Source organism: Ochotona princeps, chromosome X (assembly GCF_030435755.1).
Source record: "Ochotona princeps isolate mOchPri1 chromosome X, mOchPri1.hap1, whole genome shotgun sequence".
In the NCBI taxonomy this organism is placed as follows: Eukaryota; Metazoa; Chordata; class Mammalia; order Lagomorpha; family Ochotonidae; genus Ochotona; species Ochotona princeps.
Genome location: NC_080865.1, coordinates 93,934,423 through 93,951,355, shown reverse-complemented (window position 1 = coordinate 93,951,355; position 16,933 = coordinate 93,934,423). Strand labels below are relative to the sequence as shown.

Below are 16,933 nucleotides of genomic sequence, written 5' to 3'. Positions count from 1 at the left end.
TCAGTTGAATAAACAACTCGCATGCTTTTTGCCTAGTTCACATGGGAAAACATCTGTATAGGAAATTCAAGTGAACAACAACAATCATGCAATAAAAGCCTCGTGTCTCCCAATGAAACCAAAAATTGAATAGATCTCAAGCAATTTTTGTAGAATTAGTATTTAAACACACAGTGAACCACTTCAATTCCAACAAATCTGGAGAAATAAAACCTTGTTTCCAAGAAGTACTCACAGGAGTTTTCAATGCATTTTCCCATCATTGAAAAGAAATAACTTGCACAACTAAGCTGCCTCTTTTTACTGGGGTGCAGTGCCCACTAGGCAACACCGAATGGAAAATGAGCAGATGTGGTGTCAAACTGGGAATTGGAGGACAGGACTCTCCAGGCTCCATTGGATTGTGAAGGCCAGGACAACAATTGCATGGTGGGTTCCTGGTAAGGGAGAGAGGCTCCTTCACTCAGCAAAACTGGCCGGATATGGTCAGGTCTCACAGAGTTCAGACTCCAGCAAATGACAGCCTAGACCAAGCCAGTTCGGAGTTGAGTCATGCTGGCAACTACTTGGGACATTTCCAGCTTGCTGGACAGGAGAGTCTGAAGGAAAGCAGCAATGAGGAGCTGCGTGGTCTGCAGAGCTTTCCATATTCGATTGAACAGCACCTCATCAACAAAACCATGGAGTCCTCAGCCTCGGCTTCAAGGGCTCTCAGAATTCCAGCCAAAATGTCTCAATATACATCACTTCATCTGATTGCCCTAACAAGCCTGGCAGAACTACTTGAGACTCAATTCATAATCCAGTACCAACCACAGTGCTTGGCACAAGATAAAAGCTCAATAAATGCTCACAGGATCTTTGAACTGTCATCATTTTTAAAGGGGAAAAAATGGGCTTGAAGAGGTTTGAGTGGTTTCTCCCAATGTCCAGTGGCAGGCAGGGCTGGGACTCTGGTCTCCTCACTGTTAGCCTGTTGCTTCTCCCATTCTGTTGTACTGGCCTTCATAGTCCAATGGAGTCAAGGTCAGGGCATTGTGTTCCTTGTCAACAAACTGGTTGAGCATCTAGCTTAAATCAGACCTTTCCACCACTCTTCCTGGTTTCGGCCAAGCTCTTTTAAGGCTTGATTTTTTTTTTAAAGATTTATTTTATTTTTATTACAAAGTCAGATATACTGAGAGGAGGAGAGATAGAGAGGAAGTGGAGCTGTCGGGATTAGAACCCGCAGCCATATGGGATCAAGGCGAGGACCTTAGCCACTAGGCCACGCTGCCGAGCCCAAGGCTTGATTTTAATGGTGCCTCACAAGCAAAGTCTGCTAACAATTCCTCTCATCTGCACCTAGCCTGTTCATGCCCATTACCCTCTGTCACATTTCCTATTTGCCACTCATCCAACCTTCAGTTTTCTGATGTTTCACGATCTGCCTTCCCCAACTACAGTGTAAACTCCATAAGGGCAAGGTGCTGGCCCAGGTTTCTTTGACTGTCAGCCTACTTTAAGATGAGAGTGTGGGGGACCAGTGTGATTAATGCTCCTCCACCTGCAAGCATTAACATCCTTTATAGGCACTGGTTCACATCCTAGTTGCTCCACTTGTGATCCAGCGTCCTGCTTGTGGCCTGGGAAACAGAATATGGCCCAAAGCCTTGGGACCCTGCACCCATTGGGAGACCCATAAAAGGCTCCGGGTTTCTAACTCCTGGCTTCAGATTGGCTCAGCTCTGGCTGTTGCGGCCACTTGGGCAGTGAACCAGTGCATGGAAAATCAATAGATCTGCCTTTCCAGTAAGAATAAATAAGTCTAAAAAAAAGACGAGTGTCTGTTATAACCCTGTGTGATCTCAAGCATATTTAATAAAGCCTTTAGAACAATGAATTTCTATGGATATCCAGAGGATAGAAAAGATAGGGCTGTTCGGCCTCGAAACAGAACTCAGAAAATGTGCACTCAAGCTCCTCCTTTCAAGTGCTTGAATTTCAGGCAGTATACAGAATGGAGGAGAGATTTGCCCAGGAGATGCAGAAGAATGGTGGGGTGTGTGTGGTGGGGGAAGGGGAGAGAGGGAGGAGTTGCAGGGAATGGATAGCCAATAGGCTATCACAAATCAGCCTTGTAGGTATGATCCCTCACCCCTGAGATAGCTGTATCTCTGATAGAAAACTCCATTAGCGCTGGGACTGCATCGGGTGCTTATTTTAGTTCCATTCTATAGATACAAAGATACTGCTCAGATTATCTCCCCAATGAAATTTGACAGCTAAGAAAATGGGAAGGCTCACCAAGCTCAAGAAACTGGCCAACACTGCACACTATGTCAGTAGCAGTTTGGGTTTGAAGCCAGGTATAACTCCAGAGCCTGGGCTTCTTGTACCACACGTGTGTGACTATGTGGCTATTTTGTGAGGATCACAAATTGCCATGAAACACAGATGTTTCGGTGAAAATATTGAGAGGCTAATTGTGAAGGAATGGTACTAGCTAGGCTGCATCACCCATGCGTTCGATGAGACACAGGATAGCCCTTTGCTAAGCATGCAACTACCCTCCCAATCAGAGGAATTCGTGTCCGGCAGCTAGTGGTGGAGGTGGGGCAGAGCTGAGATTCCGCGTCCTGCCTTGGCCTGATAGCAGGTTGTGCCTATAGGCTACAGTTCTACAACTGCTTCAATCCTTCTGATTATACCCAAGGTAGATTAGACACCACTAGGGTGGTGCTTAAGAATTTTGACTTTGTAGTCAGACTGGTTTGAGTCCTGGCTCTGGCCACTTCCTTGCTGTCTGAAAATTTCTCTATAGCTCAACTTCCTCATTTGTGAAATGAGGCTAATACTAGAATGTACTGTCATAGTAAGATTAATATAAAACTGGAGGTAAAAAACATACCCGTGTATACACTTCCTATACATAAAAGTAGCTCAACAAAATAGGGAGTTGCTATCATTTCAACTTTCAACCCTCATACTGCACCACTCGTGATGTAGTTCCTGTGGCTGACATCCTGATTAAGTGAAATATCTATACTCTCATGGCCTTTGGCTCAAATGCACCTTGTCAAATTTGACATAGTGAATTAGGAAACTCAGATTGGCTCGAACAAACAACCTGTTATAATTAGGCCCCCATTCATGTCTCCCAGTGGGCCATAAGCAAGCAAGTTGGAGTGGACAACGTAACAGTATTCTGCCATTGTCAGGCCAAAGTTGCTACCAGTGTACTCTAATGTACAAAACTCCTCATCTAGAAAGAGATGCTTTAACTAGGAGGGACTATTTACATGATCATGCTTTCAGCCAACTTGCAATAGCCCTTTTACCCAAGTAGATACAAAATTTACTCTCATCAAGTAATGGAATGAACATTTTCATGACTTTCTCCATTACTGAACTAACAGGCTACAAATCAATGCAATATAATTCAACTACTCTGACTAGTATTTCTTAAATGGTCCACTTGTGACTGTAAGCAAATACGTCCACCCCTTACACATAAGCACCAAAAATTTGCCACCCCGTAAGTTCTGTTAGCTTTGTTTGTTTTTTGCAAAGTATCAGTACTCTCCCTTTTCAAATAGGCCTAAAGGTAGAAAAATAAATGAAGTCAGCACACTTTACATCTCACTTTAGTAAACCGTGACTCAAATACAGTGAGTGGTTATTTGCAAGGCTATAGTTTTTTTTAATGACAGATTTTTTCCTAAAAGAAACCACTATAACATCTGTCCAAGTACTCCAAGGGAAAACAAAACAAAAAAAAAGATTACAGAAATATTAGAACTCTATTATTTTTAACAGCACATTACTAAACACAGACAACTAGAATTAATGCCAGGAAATCTTAAAAAATAACTTTAAAAGATGCAACGTTCAAGTCATTCAAACATTTAGGTTTCACGAAAAACAGAAAAACAGGTCCAAGAGCAGTTCTACTTGCACAATCGCAACTCGGACTGTACCTCATCGAGGTTCGTTCCGATGTCCAAAACCAGCATGTGTCCTGGCCGAGATGGTTTTCCTCTTCTTTGCTTGGAGATGCATGTACATAGGTTAGAGGAGAAGAAAAATTCTTCCAGATGCTGATGGAAGCACAGCAGACTCGGTTCCCCTTTGATAAAGCATGAAGGCAGATTTCATTGACTCAAGCTTTGTTTCCCTACTGAAAAGTCTTACGCATGCTCAAACAGACGAGTTACTGAATTTGTCATGCTAAGTATTTACAGCCATTTTCATAAAGTGAGCTGAATAACTTGACAGAATAAAAAACAAGTAGTTGTTAAATTATTATGTAACCTTTTACATCTTGGCTAATATCACGGATAAATGACGCTGACAATCAAGGCCCCTCAAGCATACATTAACAAGAAATTACTTACTGCATGAAGAGGCACACATTATATAAAATGTACACTTCACAGGAGGGATTCCTGCATGGCAGGAAACTCGCTACCACTACGTAACAAATGGGTATGCCAACAGTCAAGGTTGCCACTAAAGGGTACAACAGAATTCCCTTAAAATTTCAAGGAGTGTTTGCAGTAGCACAGATATATTTTGCAAATAAGAATCCTTTTCTGTGGAAAATGTGGACATCATATAAATAAATCAATTTCCTGACTGGCTAAGCTTTAAGGCCATGCTTCAGAGGCCTGAGGGGAGAACACCCAGCAGAGCTTCTGTCCTTTCGGACTAACAGGTCAGAAGCAGTCTCCAAACACAATCCCCCTTCTAAGTTCGCACTGCACCTTTGGGTGTTCCGGGCATTACAAAACAGAGTCCACTTTCACACCCTGAATACAAAATGGGAAACATTTCTGTGCTCTTTCTTGAAAACTGTTGACAAAACAAAGTTGTGGCAGTTGAGATACGAAAAAACAGCATGAAGAGGAAGACGACTATACCTGTGACACACAAGGGAGCCATCTTTAAGAGACACACTCCAGAGTGCCAGCATTCCCTTCATGGCTGACTTTGGCATAGTGTGGAAGGATCGTGGATTCATAAATTAAGTTTTAACATCAACTACAGACTAACAAATGACAATTAGACACATTAAGTTCAAAAATTTTACATTTTTGCTCCTGTATGGCTGCTAAAGAGCAGCGATTTAAATTGATATAAAAACGTCTGACAACAAAGCTTGCTATACAGATAAAGTACATAATTAAAAATTAAGCAGCAATTAACTTTCTTGTTGAAATTTACCTTGTATAGTGTATTTACACATTTGGGAAGAGAGATCTCTGAAATCCCCGTTCTCTTTATTCCTGTCTTGCCCCCTGCCGGCCCCAGCCCCTCCAAGTCTCAATCAAATGCCCTGAACTCTATACATCTATACTTTGGCTTCAGCCAGCTGGCTGCAATTCCCATGTGTTGGTCTGTAAGAAAATAAGTCTCTAAAGTCATCTTCAGCCTCCTTTTCCTGCAAGGGGGAGAAGGCCCCTACACCTCCCTCCGCAGTCTGAATGGGGCAAGATCAATACACCACAAACTCCTTGCACCAGGGGAAAGGGGGGAGAAAGCCAGAACAAAGGCAGCAGCAATCAACAAAACTTTCCCCATCAAGAACCTCTCCCCTCCTGCACTCTCTAGAAACTTACATTCCCTCTTCCCTGTCCCTCCTGCACCACGCACTCACAAAATTAACTGACATCACAAGAACTTGGTACTCTGGTTAATTGCCAGGTAAATGTAAGAAACAGTAATTGTGTCACATTTTATAGCTTGAGACAGAAAGCTAACCAAACATACACATTCAATGAAAGTAACTTTCTAAAACAGATCCAGACTACATAGTACACAGCCAGGAAAACAAAGAATGCATTGTTCACAGACTGCCTTGTACAGGATAGTTATATTCTTTCTAGGCCATATAAATAGTATTTATGAGCGGACACATTCAGAGACATGCACTGGGACTTTTAGGTAGTACAAATTTCTTCACAATCACATGTGCAAATTGTATAAATCACTAAGTGAGGCTTAATAAGATTAGGCTGGGCCGTGTCTTGTATTATCTAACAAATTTAATGGGGGTTCAGAATCATCCATAGGCAGAACCAGGCGTGTTCCACGGATGACCAGTTCATGATCCCCAAATGCAAGCTCCCGATCCAGGGCATCCTCAGAACTGTTTCCCATAAATCTTCGAGGGGCACTGGATGCTGCCGATTCAGTGTTCACTGTAGAATCGCCGTATGTCAAACTGATATCGCCATCATTAAGGATGAGATCAGAATCATCATCTTTCAACTGTTCTTGGTTCTAAATACAAAGGAAATAAGGTTTAACAAATGTTACAAATCTTAAGAAACATTTCCAACAGGAGACTTTCAGAAGATTTCCTATTTAGAACCCTTCAGTGGTAGTCAACTGCCTTCAGGTTAAAGTCTAAGGACCTTACCTTGGCTTAAAAGACCCAGGATGATATGGCCTCTTCAGCTCTGTCTTCTGCCAAAATTTGCATCTCCCACCCCCAAAACTCCACTTTTTCTGCCAGCCAAACTGAAGTGATGACAGTTACCTGGATTTCTCCTGCTTTCTTTAAGTGCCAGGCTGCTCTACATGCTGTGGTTTTGACCCCTTGCACACGACTAGCAACTGCTAATCACTAGGACTAGGTTAAGCGGCCCTTGTATGTGCTCTGGCAGCGTCCCAGGCCGGGCCCTCTTCCCTGAAGTAGCACTTACAAACCATGTCTTGTGCATGGTTTGCCATGAAGGGGCTTAGTCTTGGTGGAGGGGAATGGGAAGAGAAGACCAAGACATAAACAGATATGATACAATCCTAAGTCGAAGCATCTAACAGAATTTAGGGTACAGAAAAGTACATAGAACCCCCACTGGATGAAGTCCACCAGCACAGTGAATTAAACTGTAACATGCAGTGCTAGCACACATTAGTGTGGCATGTAAAATTTGTTCTACTTCTGATCCAGCTCTCTGTTCATGGCCCTGGAAAGCAGCACAGGATGGCTCAAGTCTTTGGGCCCCTGCACCACATGGGATACCTTGAAAAGGCTCCTGGTTCCTAGGTTGGGGATTGGCCCAATTGCAGCCATTGTGGCTATTTGGGGAGTGGACCAGCAGATGAAAAATTCTCTCTCCTCCACTCTGTACACTGTGTTTCAAATCAAAATTAAAATCTTTTTTAAAAAAATAAACCGTTAAACATATAAAAATTAAGTTTAATGGCTGTTATGAGTTAAGTCACACTTTGCTCTGCAACTGCCAGAATATGTGAATGTGACCCTGTTTAGAAATCAGGTTAGCCATGATCTTGTAAGACTAATATGCTAATGGGAAGAGAAAATCTGGACCCAAAAAGAGAGAACAACTTGTGCAGATGAAGGCAGAGACCAGGTGTTGCGTAAGTCAAGGAATGCCAAAGATGGCCAGGAATGCCCAGAAGCTGGGGAGCATCCCAGAGCAAATTCTGAGTTATAGCCCTAGAAGGAGCCAATCCTTCTAACACTCTGACCTTGGACTTCCAGCCTTAAGAACCATTTAAAAAAATTCTTCTTTGTTTAAGTAATTCAATTCATGGCATAGACTGGGATAAAAAAAAATCTTTCAGTTTGATTTTTTTTTTCAAATTTTGGGATCTTGTCATATCCATAATAAGCCAGAACCCAAGGCTAAAGACGAAATTACGTTTCATATTATACACATACTCTGAAGGTAACTTTATATAATATTTTTACCATGCCTGTGTTTTGACTGTAACCCATTACAGGAGGTCAAGGGCAGAATCATGTACTTCTGGCTTCACAGTGGTGCTCAGAAAGCTTTTAGACTTAAATTTCAGATTTTCAGATTAGAGATGGTCAACATGTACTTGCTAAGAACAGTGCTAGGGAACTCTAAAAGTGCCGTGTGTCACATGCTGCTGTATTCCCTGGACACACAACTGCTGTGCACTTCTTTTGGCTTTTGGTAATGGCAAGCCAGTCTCTGTAATCCCCAAGGCAAGTCTGCCAGGAACAACAGAGGCAGGCGAGCCCTCTGCAGAGAGTCACATGGGCTGAGACAGCACAGCAGTCTTGCAGACACTGCTTGAGAAAGGAACCTGGACAAAGCAGGGAGAGCTCAGGCAATAGGCGGTGTTTACGCCCAATGAGCACATCCGTACACGGATTCAACCTGGGACTCCTCCCTGGCCCAGCTGCCATCCCTATCAGTCTACTTGTTCCTATGTGATGCTGTAGGATCTGCCCGAATGTGTCCTGAAGGAGGTCATAGGGAACGGGAGGCACACACCTACGAGGTTCACTGTACTCCCCCCTCCACTACCCACCATTCGAGGTTCTGATTGTTGTACCTGCGAAATCAGAACTGGCAGGCTTTGTTAAGCAGAGCCTGCTCCACATCTAGAACATCTCCAAGGGTCCATTCAGATGAAAAGGATTTTTTTCTAAAGAGTTTTAAAAATTAAAATTAAAATGTTCACAGCTAAAAACAAAGACTGGTTAGCATGTCATTTTTTTCTTACTTGAAATACTTACTGAATCACTAATCTTGTGTTGGTAGCTAAGGATAAATTATGGAATCTAGATTCTCTCTAAATACACTTGTGTCTCAGCCATGTGCAGGGGAAGCTGATCCATGTTCCCTAAGATCTAAACGTTGGGAGGTATAATACATCACTTGTTGCACTTTCAGAGTGTCAAGCATTCTTTTGCAACATCCTGACTGTCGCTGGGATGATCCATAATTATAGATGAAAATGCATACATTCTGTACTGAATCAGGTCATATACTGGAAACAAATGAAGTCAGCATGGGAGCACAGTGACTCAACTACACTCCCCCAGAGGAGGACGAGGTGCTCTCCTGCATCCGGTATCAACAGTCTCCAAGGCTGTGCACTACATTGAGACGGCAGTGTACTTTCTGGTTAAGCATGCATAAATCCCCTCTCCTGAATACTGTACCTCAAAGGCAAGCAATTAAATCAAAATACAATAAAATCAATAACCCATGCACAGAACCCAGATAGACATCTTACTGAGGGATTACTTAATTTTTGGATAACATCAACTTACTTCGTAAGCCTGGGGGCTGGTCAGGCACCTGGCAATGGGTCCACAGCAGGCTGGGAGTGTGGTGGTGAGCGGAGGGCCACTGTGGGTCAGCAGAGGTTTCAGGTAACTGTGCTGGTTAAGGAAAGGCTGTATTCTTTTGTTCACAAATTTCTCACCATGAGGGAAACAGGGATCGAGCCACTAACCAAGACTGCTTTCATTTCACATCTTAGGCCTTTTCAACCAATATATTGTACTGTTTTTCTGGTTTCACTACAAGAACAGGGAACACAATTCAAATCGAGGCATCTCTAGCACTTCGGGAGATAAGAAAGATAATAGCCAGAAAGCAGCTTAAATATTACAGTAGAATAATACAAATGCTTTTAATAATTTACTGTGGATTCACCTAGCCTCTAATCCCGGCAGCTCCACTTCCCATCCAGCTCCCTGCTTGTGGCCTGGGAAAGCAGTCGAGGACAGCCCAAAGCCTTGGGACCCTGCACCCGCATGGGAGACCCGGAAGAGGCTCCTGGCTCCTGGCTTCAGATCAACGCAGCACCTGCCGTTGCACTCACTTGGGGAGTGAATCATCACACGGAAGATCTTCCTCTCTGTCTCTCCTCCTCTCTGTATATCTGACTTTGTAATAAAAATAAACAAATCTTTAAAAAGAAAAGACTGTAAGGAAGAAAACAAAGCTGATTCCTGACATTTAAAAAAAAAACAACTGAATGAAGAGCTCCTCTGTCACAGAACCTCAATTCAATATTCATTTGTTTTCTAAAACATAAAAACAAATGTGATAACACATGATACACAGGAGAGAAAGGCAGGACTTATGAGAGAAAAGAGGGACAACCAAGAAAAAGGAGACAGGCAACAAAAGACTCATTTGCCACAGCCGTCACTTTCTAAAAGGAGACTCTAAGGTTGTTCTCAATTTAAATTAAGGAAGTCAGGGAAAATCTCATGCATTCCCATAGCAATGAATCCTAACTAAACATTAAAGCACTCCATGAAAACACATCATAAAATACCTAATAACTCAGTCACTGAAAAACTGGAATGTTAAATTCTATTGTGAATCAAGTACAGAAATTACTAGGTCTTAATCTTGTCATACTAAACAGGTGTTTGACTCTACAAGAACAAATTACTCAGAAATAATTTACAAAATATTAGCAAAGAGAAAAAAAGAAAATCTGAATAATTCTCTATTTTAAAAAGTTTTAAAATCTTTTCAAGTAAATAGGTCCATGACCGGGTGGCTTTACTGGGAAAATTTTACCAGTCTCTAGAAACAAGTAACATCAATCGCTTCTCAGCCTTTTGGTTAAGATCAAGTGTAGAAATAAATAACATCAGCCTAGTGGTAGCCTACTGGCTAAAGTCCTTGCCTTGTATGTGCCTGGATCCCACATGGAGGGCTAGGTCGTGTCCCGGCAGCCCTGCTTCCCACCCAGCTCCCTGCTTTGTGGCCCGGGAAAGCAGTCCAGGATGGCCCAAAGCCTTGAGACTCTGTACCCACATGGGAGACCCAGAAGCAGCCCCTGGCTCCTGGCTCCGGATCGGCCCAGCTTCGGCTGGTTTGGCTGCTTGGGGAGTGAATCTATGGATGGATGATCTTCCTCTCTGTCTCCCCTCTTCTCTATATATCTGATTTTCCAATAAAAAAGGAAATAACATCTATTATATGTGTGTATGTGTGTGAGTGTGTGTGTATTCAGGCAGACAGAGAGAAAGAGAGAAAGAGCAGAAAAAGAATAATTCTCTACTCATTTTATAAGGCCATCATAATCTTGTTATAGAAATTCTACAAGCATTACAGCAAAAAATTGCAAGCCCACCTCTCTCATGAAAACAGAAGCAAAAGTCAAATACAACATATTAGCAAATTAAATCCAATGACATATACAAGACATAACACATCATGACTGAACATAATTTGTTCTAGCAATACAAGACTTCTTTAAGAATCAATGAAATCAGGGCCCGGCGGCGTGGCCTAGCGGCTAAAGTCCTCGCCTTGAACGCCCCGGGATCCCATATGGGCGCCGGTTCTAATCCCGGCAGCTCCACTTCCCATCCAGCTCCCTGCTTGTGGCCTGGGAAAGCAGTTGAGGATGGCCCAATGCATTGGGACCCTGCAACCGCGTGGGAGACCCGGAAGAGGTTCCAGGTTCCTGGCATCAGATCGGCACGCACCGGCCGTTGTGGCTCACTTGGGGAGTGAAACATCGGACGGAAGATCTTCCTCTCTGTCTCTCCTCTTCTCTGTATATCTGGCTGTAATAAAATAAACAAATCTTTAAAAAAAAAAAGAATCAATGAAATCAACGTAACACACTGAAGGGGGAAAAGCTGTATTCACATCAATTGATGCAGAAAAACGTCTGACAATTTTCTATGCCTGTTCATGATAAAACATCCAAAGTAGGTCAGAAACAGAAGGAAACACTTTTTTTAAAGATTGATTTATTTCCATATGAAAGACAGAGTTACACAGAGCAGAAGAGAGACACATAAAGATCCTCCATGTGCTGGTTTACTTCCCAAATGGCCACAACAGCTGGTGGTGGGCCAGTCCAAAGCCAAGAGCCAGAAGCTTCTTCTGGGTCTCCCACACGGGTGCAGGTGCCTAAGCAGTGCAGTCATTCTCTACTGCTTTGCCAGCCCACAGGGAGGGAGATGGATCAGAACTGGAGAAGCTGGTACTCTAACCAGCATCCATAAGGGTTGCTGGTTCTGCAGGTGCAGGCAACCAGCGCCAACCACAGAAGGTATCCTTATTAAGATACCTCCAAAATGGCAAAGTTAACATCACATTTAATGGTTAAATGCTAAAAAAAATTTCCATCATTTACATTCACCTGTTACACTGCAGACATTCAGCTGGTATAATAAGAAATGAAAAATGATTGTAAGGGATTAGAAAGAAAAAAATAAAATATGCTTATCTATAAGTCACATGAGTACATATGTGTGAATGCATATGTGTGTGTCTATACATACATGTAATCAGAAAAAATCTGCAAACTATTAGAAATAGTAAGTGGGGGTTGGCATTGCGGCACAGGAGGATAAGCCATCTATAACACTGGCATCTTATATGAACACCAGTTCAAGTTCCAGAAGCTCCACCTGGGAAAGTAGTGAAAGATGTCACAAGTACTTGAGCCTCTGCCATACATGTGGGAGACGCAAGCTCTGCTCCTGAGCCTGGCTTCCAGATCGAGCACGTCCTGGAAGGCAGCGCGTAATGGCTCTGACAATGCACGAGACTTGGATTGGGTTCTGGCTTGCGACTTCAAGCTGAACCAGCCCCAGCTGCTGTGGGCATTTTGGGAGTCAAACAGCAGATTAAAGATGTTGCTGTATCTGCCTCTGACCCTCTGCTTCCAAATAAATAAAAACAATAACAACAATTAAATAAGTAAACAAATATAATTTTCAAACCCATCAAAAACATTAAATACTGGGATAAGCACTGTGGTCCAGTGCGGCAGCCTGGGGCAGCCACACCCCACATTCTAAGAATGCTGGTTTGTGTCCCAGGTATTTTGCTGTGGATCCAGCTTCTTGCTAGAAAAGCATCACATGATAGTTCAAGTTCTTGGGTTCCCGCCATCCACATGGGAGACCCAGATGGAGTTTCAGGCTCCTGCCTTTGGCCTGGTTCAGCCCCAGCCCCACCTACAGCAGGCACTTGAGGAATGAGTAAGTGGGTTAAAAAATCTTACTGCCGGTCTCTTCTCTCTCTCTCTCTCTCTGCCTTTCAAATAAACTCATACATAAATAGATAGTTTTTGAAAAACATCAAATACACAGTGATAAATCTAAATAAAGATGTATAACACATGTATAGTAAAAAAAGGACAAGACTTAAATGAGACATTTATGATATGTTTATGGATTGAAAATATCAACATTATTTCTCTCCAAAGGGACTTAATGCAACACAAAGAAAACTGCTGGTGGCTTGTATGGATATAAATTGAAAAGCAGTTTTTAAAATTTGTTAATACAAAAAATTAAAAATAGCCAACACTACACTAAACAAACCAAGAAAAACAACCCTACTATTCTGATTATCAAAACTTCTACAAAAATATACTAAAATAGAAAGAGTCTAGAAACTGACACCCACCCATGCAGTTAACTGATTTAAAACAATCATCCCACTACAATCCATTGGCATAAGAATGGCATTTTCAAAGGCACTGTGTCAATCAGATATTCATAAGTCAGAAAGAAGCCCATGACTCTAATTGCATATCATATATAAAACTTAGTTTGGAATAGATCAAAGATACAACAAATGTGATGGCTAGAACAATCAAACTTCTGGAAGAAAATATAGGAAAATACCTTCATGACACTGGGACATACAAGATTTTCTGAGACAGAGGAGACACTAATCATAAAAGATAAGCAAAATGAAATTTATTTCTCAAGTAAAGACTGAGAAGATGAAAAAGCAAGATAGACTAAGAGAAGATAAATTTTCTGGCAATAATTTAAATCAAGGACAGTGTATAAAAGAAACCATGAATTAATAAGAAAAAAACAACTTAGTTTCATAACAAAAAACATGGCTCTTTACAAACTGAATATCCATACAGTCAAAATCATATACAAAATTCATACAAGATCTGGCTAATCCTCTACCTCAAGTGCCGGGATCCCATATGGAAGCCAGTTCATGTCCTGGCTACTCCACTTCCCATCCTGCTTGCTGCTACTGGCCTGGGAAAGCAGTGGAGGATGGCCCCAAGCTTTAGGACTCTGCACCCGCAAGGGAGACCTGAAAGAAGCTCCTGGCTCTGGCTTTAGGTAGGCTCAGCTCCAGGCCTTGCAGCCACCTGGGGAGTGAGCCAGCAGACAGAAGACCTTTCTCTCTGTCTCTCCTTCTCTCCATAAATAGGCCTTTCCAAAAGCAAACAGACACACAAATATTAAAAAGAAAAAAAAAAGAGTGCCTGAATTTAACTTCAAAATGCTGCCAAATACCAACTTTTGGTAGAGATGTGGAATATCCAGAACTCCCTGAACTTGTTGATGGGGGTGATGATGAATGCACTAAATTGGCTGTAACCAGTCAAACTGGTGACAATTACTCTGGATATCTCCTCGGCAATATCTATGAAACCTGAACATACACTTGTCCTAAATTATATTCCTTGGTATATATGCAAGAGACATGACCTATGTCCACAAAAAGCCACATAAGCACATAAGCTTATGTACACAGAAAGACAAAAGACATGTGCATGTTTGCAATAAGGATAAATCACACAGAATATGCTTAATGAGAGAAGATACAAAAATTATGTAAGGGATGGGCATTGTAGTAGAGCAGGTTAAGCTACCACCTGGGATATTTCAGGCGCTGAAGTCCTGGCTATTCTGCTTCTAATTCAGCTCCTTGCTAATGTGCCAGGGAAGGCAATAATGATCCAAGTACTTTGATCCCTGCAATCCACATACGAGATCCAGGCTCCTGGCTTCAGCTTTGTCCAGTTCCAGCTGTTGCAGGTATTTGGGAAAAAACAGACAAAAAATAGCAGATAGAACTTCTATCTTTCTGCCTCTCCTCTCTGCACCTTTCCATCACTCTGCCTTTCACATAGACAACTGAAGAAAATAATTCAAAACAGGTGAAATTAATCCATGTTGGCAGACAGGAAAGGCATTACTGACCCCAAGGACCTCAGGGCGCCTTCTGTGACGCTGGAAATGTTTGTACATATTTTGCTATGGGTGCCACACACCCAGGTGTAGACATAGGTCAATATTTACTAAACTGCACACTTAAGATTCATGTACTTTATTATAATATCAGCTACTGTGGCTCTGCAATATCACAGGGTAAAGGTATAGCTCTGACTCTTGCAGTACCTCACAGTGCTGCATTTCTATTTGACTTGGCAGCTTTCCCCTAAGGAAGCCTTTCCTCATTCACCCTAGCTAGTACACCACCAAGAACCAATAAGTACCTTCAGAATGAGTCACTACATTAACCAAAGGCCAATACACATTAACATTTGCTCAATAAATACACCCAGATAGCAAAGAAAGCACGTCATGCAGCCTTTGGATTCCCTCCACACAGACAGCTTTTGTACTAACCAGTCTCCACCGACCTGGGTTTGCACGGCATTTATTTGTATGGGCTTCCTTCTCTACTACATTGCCAGAGAAAAGGAAGACTGAATGTAGGTTTTGTATTGGACTTCAAGAAAACAACGGCAAAACGGTTGCTTACTAAAGCGTAGTTACCCATGTTCAAATTAGAATTCTTTCCATTATTTTCTCAATTAAGGATACTTATGATCAAAGTTGTACCATATCCGGAAGAGCCAAGCACTCTCGGCTTTGGTAGTTCTCCTTTCATTTTCAGGAACACCCTGCAACAGGTAACGCATAAATCAATACATACACAAAGATTCAACCACATTTATTTAAAATCATCAGAAATAGAATTCTCTCCAATGCTGGTAATATTAGAAATATAATAGCATGTATATTTTAGCTTTGGAATAATAAAATGCAATGTTCTTCTGAATACCTCTATTACTCAGGTTGCTTGCTAATTTATGACTCTATTGTCATTTTAACAAATCCGCATGTAGGACCCAGGACTGCAATACTGCCAGCATTTTATATGGGCATGGGTTTATATGAGTCCTGGTTGCTTCATTTCCAATCCAACTCCATGCTAATGTGCCTTGGAAAGCAGCATAGGATGGTCCAAATGCCTGTACCCCGCATCTATGCAAGAGTCCTGGAGGCAAGCCCTGGCTCCTAGCCTCTGCCTGGCGCAGCCCTGAAAATTGAGGCTATTTGAGGAGTGAACCAGCTGACACAAAACCTGTTTCATTCGTTTTCTTCCTTCTTTCTCCCCCTCTCCTGCTCTTGCTCTGTGTGTATGTGTGTGTGTGTCTTTCTCTGACTCTGCCTTTTAAAAAAAATCTTTTATTTGTTTGAAAGACAGAGTCAGAGAAAGAGAGACACGGAGATCTTTCACGTGCTGGTTTACTCCACAAATGGCTGCATGAGCCAGAGCTGAGCCAATGTAAAGCAGGAATCAGAAGCTTCTTCCTTATGGGTGCTGCTTTCCCACCAGCAGGGAGTGGGAGCAGAGTGGAGCAGTCGGGTCTAGAACCCGACACCTGTATGAGATGCTGGTGCCACCAGTGCAGGCTTAGGATGCTATACCACAATCAGTCCCAAAGAAAATAAATCTTAAAAAATAAATAAGAAAATTTGTCTGTAGCAATTCACCTCTAATATCAGAGCTAGTTCCTCCAGGAACTTTAAGCAGTTGGTGTTTTCAAAGTTGCTACAATGTTCTTACAAAACTAACAAAAGAAAAGCAAAGTAGGAAAATTCATAGTAAGGCTGTCTATCTAGGAGGGAAAACAAACACAGCAAACATTATCTTCTAAAATAACTTCCAGAAGTAAAGCTATTTCTTGAGTGTAATGTAATTCCACATCCAATCTCAGCTCAGTAACAATAGTTTGGGCACATCCCTTTTCCTTTCTGGACCCAAATTTCTTCATGTATAAACTTCAGGTTCAGAGACTCTTCAAGGCCATCTCTAGCACTGGTCTTCTATGGTTCCACAAACAGATTCAGATAATGGACTTGGCTCCTTCCTGTCCATCCTAGTTCTCAAAAACTTAAATGACTCTCCTTCAACTAGTATCAAGACACAGGCAACAGAAAAATGTCTGGGAGAACTATACGGGCTCACAGGAGCAGAACAGCTAGACTGCTGATTTTCTTTCACCATCAGGAGTAATCTGTGTGTCTCCCCTTTCAGAAGAGCAATTCATTTTTAGCTCTCTCACCATGGCCTCGATACATGCACACCTTACATCCATCCCCACACACGTCTATGTA

General features: G+C 42.1%; 1 protein-coding gene across 1 annotated transcript in view; it reads right to left on the bottom strand.

The window, feature by feature from the left end:
- Positions 1-5,422: 5,422 nt before the first annotated feature.
- Positions 5,423-16,933, bottom strand: part of SLC9A6 (solute carrier family 9 member A6) — a 57,831-nt gene continuing 46,320 nt past the window's right edge. The window contains exons 14-16 of the mRNA XM_004587735.2: positions 15,353-15,432; positions 9,044-9,149; positions 5,423-6,264 (exon numbers count right to left, since the gene is read on the bottom strand). Coding sequence (XP_004587792.1) covers positions 5,992-6,264; positions 9,044-9,149; positions 15,353-15,432 — 459 coding nt within the window. The 3' untranslated portion in view covers positions 5,423-5,991. The remainder of the gene's footprint in view (positions 6,265-9,043; positions 9,150-15,352; positions 15,433-16,933) is intronic.